At 48.4% G+C, this 9,026-nt stretch overlaps 1 protein-coding gene across 1 annotated transcript; it reads left to right on the top strand.

Moving 5' to 3' along the window:
• The first annotated feature begins 1,197 nt into the window (after positions 1-1,197).
• Positions 1,198-7,202, top strand: ELOF1 (elongation factor 1). Its single transcript, XM_077261938.1, has 4 exons — positions 1,198-1,320; positions 4,098-4,222; positions 4,861-4,931; positions 5,309-7,202. The coding sequence occupies exons 2-4, from the start codon at positions 4,107-4,109 to the stop codon at positions 5,371-5,373; spliced, it is 252 nt and encodes an 83-aa protein (XP_077118053.1). The 5' UTR covers positions 1,198-1,320; positions 4,098-4,106; the 3' UTR covers positions 5,374-7,202.
• The last annotated feature ends 1,824 nt before the right edge of the window (positions 7,203-9,026 follow it).

The following is a 9,026-nucleotide window of genomic DNA, read 5'->3' as shown; positions in this document are numbered from 1 at the left end:
TGTGTTCATTATACAGTATGGAGCCTCATGTGTGGCCATTATACAGTATGGAGCATCATGTGTGGTCATTATACAGTATGGAGCATCATGTGCAGCCATTATACAGTATGGAGCGTCATGTGTGTTCATTATACAGTATGGAGCCTCATGTGTGGCCATTATACAGTATGGAGCATCATGTGTGGCCATTATACAGTATGGGGCATCATGTGTGGTCATTACAGTATGGAGCATCATGTGTGGCCAATGGTCATTATACAGTATGGAGCATCATGTGTGTTCATTATACAGTATGGAGCCTCATGTGTGGCCATTATACAGTATGGAGCATCATGTGTGGTCATTATACAGTATGGAGCATCATGTGCAGCCATTATACAGTATGGAGCGTCATGTGTGTTCATTATACAGTATGGAGCCTCATGTGTGGCCATTATACAGTATGGAGCACTGTGTGGCCATATTTTTTTGTTTATAACTATTGTATATGAAACAGTGTGATCAGCAGTGCTAAATGGGTGTGCTTGGGACGTGGATATAGGTGTGACTAATTATGAATGGGTGTGGTCAGAGGCGTGGCCTAAAATTTGCCGCGGCGCGCTTTGCGCGCCGCAAACTTTGTCCCTCTTTCCCATCTTCAAAAGTTGGGAGGTATGCCATTATACTGCATGGAGGGCTGTATGGGGGACACATATGGGGGAACATACTGTTTTTGGGTCACCATGCCTTTCCTTGGGAGTACAGTATAGTCATTATACTGTGCATTTGGAGGTCTTCACCATGGGGCTATCTTACTGTGTTTGGGGGTACTGTTGTAGGCATCATACTTTATGGGGGCAATTAAAGAGGACTCTAGGACTTCAGCTCTTGATGCAATAGTGACTGACAACAGATAACAGCAGCCTGCACAGGTATCAGGGCGCCTCTCATGATTCTTTGAGGTTTCTCTAATTGACATTTTCACTCTAGCTCTGGTCTGGCCTCATGCTCTAGGCCTCTCTAGCAACCAGTCACGCTTAGCAACGTCGCACACCGTTGACGTAATCTCCGTCCAATCAGCTGCAGCTTCTTTCCGTCTTTTAACCAATCACATTTCCCAATTCATAACGACTATTCCATCCAATGGAACGCATCGCAGAGTCGTCCAATAGGAAACAAGAGGAGGCGGGACAATGTGCGTTTAGCATAATCTGATTGGCTACTGACCGGAAATAGGAAGTGTCGCCAAAGAGGGGGATTGAGAGCCGATTTCCGGCCACGCTCATTGCTGATCTGAGACGCGGAGGGAGGAGGCACGAAGCAACAGGCGGGAAATCAGAGGTGATTATCGCTGCTGATATCACGTGTATGACCGTTCTCCCGGCACCTTGTACACCAGCACATGGCGGCCGTGCGGACCCCTGACCTCAGCCATTACCTGACAGCAGGTGACAGGCCTGAGACTCACAGGGGCGGTCCTGGATACTGGGGACAGTGACTTTAACCCTTTTCTGACTGTTTTCCCCTCCCCTTTTCCGAGTGCCACAGCTGTATGTTCCCATAGCCATATATGACGGGTTTTGGAACCAATCGGGGGGGGGGGGTGATCCACCCTCTTAGACGCTGCTGTCAATCACACCTGGCATCTAGAGGGTTAATAAAGGGGAGGGCTCCCTTTATTAATCCCCTCCGCCATCATCGTAGGTAGGTCACGATAGTTGCTATGGGCACCTTGAGGTCATCGGATGACCCCAGGGTACGGTGGCCTGGTGGATCCAGCCCTGAGCAGGGTCTCGCAGGCTCGGTCACCGCCGGATTTTGGGCGCCGCACTACGTGAGTATTACAGTGCATGAGATCAGAGTAAGAAATGTTCATGTCCCGCAGTGGGACGAAGGTTACGAAAAAAAACTTAAGTAAAATGTGTAGCATAAAAAAAAGCCTGAAAATGCGGCCTGTGTGTGAAAAAAAAAAAAAAAAAGATTGCCACTCCCGAAAGACTAGTATAATACCATGACATTATTTATTCCATATGGCGGAGAAATAATGAATTAAAACCACTCCAAAAATGTCACACAAAGCTCTGCATAACAAGCGATCAAAAAGTCATATGTAAGAAAGCAAAAAAAGAGGATGATAAACCGTCCTGCAAAAAAAAAACCCCTAATATGGGCCTTTCGGCAAAAAGATAACGTTTACAGCTCTCAGAATATGACGATGCAAAGAGAAATTTAATTTTTGTAAAATTATTTTTTTCAGTCTGTAAAAGCAGCAAAGCATAAAAAAAGATATAAAATGGGTATCCCCGTAATGTCACCGACCCGACGAATAAAGTCACCTGATCACTTATATCGTGCGAGGAATGGTGTACAATAAGAACTGTTTTTATACTTCTGTCTCTGTTCATTCTGCCTCCCACGGTTCCCAGTAAGGCTCGGGTCACATTTATCCTGCGCTCTCTGCTGAGCACTTACATAAGGGTTTCCATGTGAATTCCCGAAATGTGCAATTTGGACAACACCCCCAATGGAACCACTCCCTATGAGACCAATGGAGACTCTTTGGACTCCATCTGGTCTCTGTTGTCGCGCTGTCCCATCATTTTGGGCGTTTTTTTAGGGCACAAGTGTGGACGACCACAGTTCTGTGAACACCTAATAAGATGGATCCTACCGGAGCAGGCACCAAACGGAGTCCAAAGTGTCTCCTCTCCCTCATAGGGATGGGCTCCGTCTGAATCGTACCTATTGGTTTTTTTCATTCCACTTTTGCCTTAATTTCTAAGAAGCACCTGAAGATGTGGGAAACGGGTCATGGTCAAAATTGGCTGTTACTAAGGGGTTAATTTCTGTTTCAATGGGGAGGAGGGTGATTTAAATTATATATATATATATATATATATATATATATATATATATATATAGCAATAAAGTCCACTTATTTTCTTCAGTTTTTTGTGCTGCTTTCTTTTTTGAGAGAAAAAAAAAAAAATGTTGGCAATGTCGCAGTCCTGGGGTGTGATGCTGCGGGTCCGGTGTCGGTGGTGTGGCAGAGCTGGCGCACGGTCCCATCCTCGGGATGCCGGCGGCGGAAGAGGTGTGGCGATGCTGCGGCGGTGGGCAGTGCGGAGTGCACCTGAGCAGGGACCCTTCTTCAGTATGCCGGCAGCAGAAATGTGGCAGCGCCGCTTCCCCGGTGTCCGCGGTGAGCAGAGCGCATCACCGGTTTCCCTGCAGCCAGCTTTCTGAAGCCATGGGCCGCCTGTGTGCAGATTGAGATCTCGGCGGCCATTTTCATGAAGCCTCCGGCGGCCCGCAGCTTCAGAAAGATGGCTGCAGGGAAACTGGTGATGCATTCTGCTCACCGTGGGCAGTGACGTTGCCACATTTCTGCCGCCGGCATCCTCACCGGAGAATGAGACCTTCATGCCTGGATCACGCCACAAAAATGACGCATCTATACATGGACAGTGGCATTTAGGTGGTTAAACGGCAGTGATTGCACCGACCTCCGATCACTACCGTTAGAGGCCTGTGCTGCATGTAGAACACTGATCCTGAGCCTGCACCGTACACCCGCACCAGACCAAAGTCTAGAAGGGGTTCGGTGTTCTCTGGGGGTCCCATTGGAAGCTGTTGTGGGCCTGTGCGACCACGTCTCCCATAGAAGTGAATGCAGCACTGGTCACACATGCTGACCCATGATCTTGGGGGGGATCCTTCAGTCAGACCCACCTCTGTGATCCCACATTTATCATCCGAGCTGTGGATATGTTAATTTTAGGACAACCCCTTTAAGGATCTTTACTTTGGACCTTAAAGGGATAAGAACTTTCAGAATGTCTCATTCCTAGCACCCCCCAACCAGTGAGGTCCCAGCCAGGCATTTTGGGGGTCTTGTATTAGAGCTGCCAGATAGGAGACCAGTCACTTACAACTTATGTTGACTGCTGTAGGGGCAAAGTAAGGTACAGCCTCACCCCCAAAAATCCAGCAGCTGATGGGCGAACGCCTAGGGTCCCGACTGACTGCAGCACCAGCGGGTGTTGCATATTTGCCTGGGTGGAGGGGGATTTTGAGTGTTGTTGTTCTTGTAGTTGAACACTCGTCTTTCTTTGTAGTTGTAGAAGATGGGACGCAGAAAGTCGAAGCGAAAGCCTCCACCCAAGAAGAAGATGACGGGAAATCTGGACACCCAGTTCACGTGTCCGTTCTGCAACCACGAGAAATCCTGCGACGTAAAAATGTAAGTGATGCCTGTTGCGACTATGCGGCAGTACTGGGAGTCACATGATCCTTCTCAGCCTGTCACCAGCTTTGGAAAGGATCATGTGACATGCGCTCAACGCAACAGGAGTCGCCAAGTGCATCACATGATCTTTTACTAAGCAGCTGACTGGCTGGGAGTGATCATGTGATTCCCAGTGTCTCACCAAGGCACAGTCATGGTGACCAGTTCTCCTTTAACCCCCTCGACTGCCCGCACAGCAATAATATAGAGCAGGCAGGAGCTTGCACCACAGCCCCATCTCTGTACATTGGCCAGGCCCAGGCGTCTGCTCCATCAGGGGCATCGCCACGTCTGTAAGTCTGTTCTGTCAAGATGTACAATTATTTAACCCCTTAACAGAAAACTAATGAAATGCTAGAATCGGTTGTCGCACCTGCCCCAAAGCGGTCAGCATGTCATATAGACCCTGAAATGGTGTCGCTATAAACTGAAGCCCCCCACAAGAACACCCGCTGTCACACAGCGCCACCGATGGGGGAAGTAAAAAAATGTCTCTTGCAAAACTGTGCTGTACCCCGGGGAGGAGACCCCAGTACTCGGACCCTCGTCACCTCTGATGGATTATCGTCACTCTCGTTTCCTTCTTCCCGCAGGGACAGAGCGCGGAACACGGGGGTCATCTCCTGCACCGTCTGCCTGGAGGAGTTCCAGACCCCCATAACATGTATCCTTTCATTGGCCCGCGTCCCTCCAGACCGCAGGACCTCGCTGGGGGCCTCATTCCTCCAGCACTTGTGAATTATTTTCATGGCCCTGATCCAGCAGCCATGTTGGTCGTCCATCCAGCGTCTTCACAGCTGAGGGTTTGCTACTGTTGTATCCTCTAGACTTCATCAGCGACTCTCTTTTCAGTTTTTTGCTACAGTGTGTCAGTCTGGTGATTGTCTTGTGTAACCAGCCCTCAGCTGGAAGAAGTATGTAACAATTTTGGTTCCCCCTCTGCGTTTGGTGGTGTCGGTAACAAACCTCTCCTGTGGGGTCTTTTGCTGCCTGTATTTTTTCCATTGTGTTTCCTGAACGCTGCCCCCCCCCTCTCCCCAGATCTGTCAGAACCGGTGGATGTCTATAGCGATTGGATCGACGCCTGTGAAGCCGCCAACCAGTAGCGTCGTGCCAGGAGGGCGATCTCACCAGTCTGCACCAGATGCCCTCCATATTTCCCTCCTGACTTCCCATGGACAAGTTTAGAGCGCCCCCTGGTGGCATCAGGATGGCGAAGGCTTCACTATGAATGAATGCGGACCCTTGGCTGCTAGTGGCGGAATCCAGCCGGGCGGAAACACCAGTGATTTTTGGGTGTGTGGGGGGGGGCGCTTTAGATTTAATTCCTTATTATTTCCCTCCTATATTGATTATAATAGCGGGATACTTGGCCTTGGACACTGCAGATGTAAGGCGCAATGCATTATGGGACTCTGTTCTGGGTGCAGCTCTGGATGTGACTGGAGTAGGTCAGGTCACATGACTATGCTCTGGAGCTTTACCCTGCACCCACCTCCGTGCACCCCGGGTTAAGCTGCATTACAGGGCCAGGTTCTGGATGCAGCTTCGGATGTGACTGGAGTAGGGCAGGTCACGTCACATGACTATGCGCTGGGGCTTTACCCTGCACCCACCTCCGTGCACCCCGGGTTAAGCTGCATTTCAGGGCCAGGTCCTGGATGCAGCTTCGGACGTGACTGGAGTAGGGCAGGTCACATGACTATGCGCTGGGGCTTTACCCTGCACCCACCTCCGTGCACCCCGGGTTAAGCTGCATTTCAGGGCCAGGTCCTGGATGCAGCTCTGGATGTGACTAGTGCGCATGTCAGTCTGTTAAAACTATGGGCCTAAATCATTAAGGCCGTTGTGTTTCACTAAAGTCTTGACCCCGAGTCTGAGAAATGTTCCCCATTTACCGCTATAATTTACATCCCTTGGTGAAAATTCTAATGAACTCTCCAGGCCCCTAGACCAGGCCCCTTCTTCCTAATCTCGGCCCAGTTGGCGACACGGTCGGTAAAGCCAAAACGTGAATGGTTTTTTATTTTATTTTTTTGCAGCAGTTCTCTGGCGCCCTCTGTTTCTGGATTCTGGGGCCCCCAAGTATTTGCAAACGTCCCTAAAAACAGCGTCGCTCTTCATGGGTCGTATTTGGCCCCGGATGCTCTTCCCTCGGCTCGGTCTAATTAATGCCCCCGCTTTTGTTGCCTCCACCCATTGTGTAATTAATGGCTACAGGCTTTTTTTTTTTCTCATTTCTGAGATGACCCCGTCCAGGCGCTGTGGGGTGTCATATTTTTATTTTTTAATACGGTTGTCGGAGCTCCCCCCCCCTTTCTCCACTGCGAGGAATGAAGCGTATCAGCAGCTCCAGTGTGACGTGTAGTAACCTAGTCCTACCACATGATGGTGCTGTAATATGTACAATACAATATATATGATGTTAAAGGGAACCTGTGGGTGGATTCTCGCTGCCCAAGTCACGGGCGGCAGTAGGTTTAGGTTTATTTCTTGTCGGAACTAGAGGAAAGCCTGACTAGTCCAGATGATTGACAGGTCTCCTGCTGTACACAATGGAGGCCCCTGTCAGTCAACAGACAACACTTTATAGTCCCTGGCCAGATCTCTAAACACATCGCAGTATTTCGGAGACTCGCATTCATACTGCCAGGTCTGGTTCGGGCAGCGTTAATTGACTGACGGGTTCCCTTTTAACGAGGGGTCGGCCATGGATACAGTGCGACAAGCCCCCACCTGATGCCGTAGCCCCTTCTATTTTCTCTTGTATATACCGTATCAGTCATGAAGTGTTAGACGTTACAAAACTAGAAGTTGATTTTTTCCTTTAATTTTTTTTATTTTGTAGATTAAAACGGTGACTTACAGCAACGATCTGTTACACTTTGATGTAAAAGTGACTTTTTTTTTTTTTAATAAAGCAGACCGTGAGGTACGAAGCGTGTGGGTTCATTACGGTTGTCCGACCTCCGTGAATGTCCTAGGTCTGGTCCCCAGTATTCCCCAGTATAGGCGCCTGAAACGGGCAGGAGGGTCCGATTATACAGGCCGATGATTGTCGAAAGAGCTTTAAACACCTCCCTCTGATCCTTGGCCCGTGTAAACCTGCTGGTGAACCAGGCTGATCGTTAGTGCCCAAGATCCATTGTTGTCGGCAACACGTTACTCCATGTACATAGGATCTATTGTGCATATTAACGAGCGATCTGTCCCTGTGCCGTTTGTCCATCTGTGTGAATGGGCTCTCAGATGAGCAGCGAGCAACTTGTATATAGGCGATCGATGCTCGTCTAAACCCTCACACAGGATTTTTTTTGTTTGTTTTTTTCTTTCCAAGATGCAAAATTAGTACACTTTCTAAATAGTCTTCATTAAAATATTTCTACCTTTTTGCTGCAGCAGTGTGTCTGTAAGCTGCAGGTCTAGCAGAGTCCAGTGCAAAAATGTTACACATCTATGGGAGCTCCCAGCAGCAGGAATTGGGATAGATGCAGAGCTGCGGTGAAGATGGGCAAAAGTATTTACATGTCTCGGAAAGCCATGGAAGATAGGCTGGAGGAAATAAGTGCAGCACTGACCATATAGCTAAAGAAGACCCTAAGTACACACATGGCACACATTCAGCCTGTACTGCTTGGAGAAAGACAGCTCAAATCCAGCCTATATTAGTGGGAAAATATTCAATAAGCTGACAGCCTATATTATAGAGCGAGTCACACAGTGTTCAAATCCAGTTTTTATTACTGAGAGAGTTACAGTGCTCACATCCAGCCTGTATTACTGAGAGGCACAGATCTCACATTCAGCCTGTATTACTGGGAGAGTAGACAAAGATCACATCCAGCTTGTATTACAGAGAGAGACACATGTTGCATCCAGCCTGTATTACTGTGATGGAGGCACAGATCTCACATTCAGCCTATATTACTGGGAGAGTAGACAAAGATCACATCCAGCTTGTATTACAGAGAGACACACAGATGTTGCATCCAGCCTGTATTACTGGGAGAGACACAGATCTCACATTCAGCCTATATTACTGGGAGAGAGACACAGATCTTACATTCAGCCTATATTACTGGGAGAGAGACACAGCTCACATTCAGCCTATATTACTGGGAGAGAGACACAGATATCACATCCAGCTTGTATTACTGACACAGATCTCACATTCAGCCTGTATTACTGGGAGAGTAGACTCCACTCACATTCAGCCTGTATGACTTTGAGAGACACAGATCTCACATCTAACCTGTATTACTGAGACACAGATCTCACATTCAGCCTATATTACTGGGAGAGAGACACAGATATCACATCCAGCTTGTATTACTGAGAGAGACACAGCTCACATTCAGCCTATATTTCTGGGAGAGAGATACAGATCTCACATTCAGCCTATATTACTGGGAGAGAGACATATATCACATCCAGCTTGTATTACTGAGAGACACAGATCTCACATCCAGCCTGTATTACTGAGAGAGAGACAGATCTTGCATCCAGCCTGTATTAGGCCGGTTTCACACGTCAGTGGCTCCGGTACGTGAGGTGACAGTTTCCTCACGTACCGGAGACACTGACACACGTAGACCCATAAAAATCAATGCATCTGTGCAGATGTCATTGATTTTTTGCGGACCGTGTCTCCGTGTGCCAAACACGGAGACATGTCAGTGTTCGTGGGAGCGCACGTTTTACACGGACCCAATAGAGTCAATGGGTCCGCGTAAAACACGCACCTCACACGGACATTCTC

Source organism: Ranitomeya variabilis, chromosome 5 (genome assembly GCF_051348905.1).
Source record: "Ranitomeya variabilis isolate aRanVar5 chromosome 5, aRanVar5.hap1, whole genome shotgun sequence".
NCBI classification, from domain to species: Eukaryota; Metazoa; Chordata; class Amphibia; order Anura; family Dendrobatidae; genus Ranitomeya; species Ranitomeya variabilis.
Note: the sequence above shows the minus strand (reverse complement) of the source record. Positions and strands in the feature narration are given on the sequence as shown.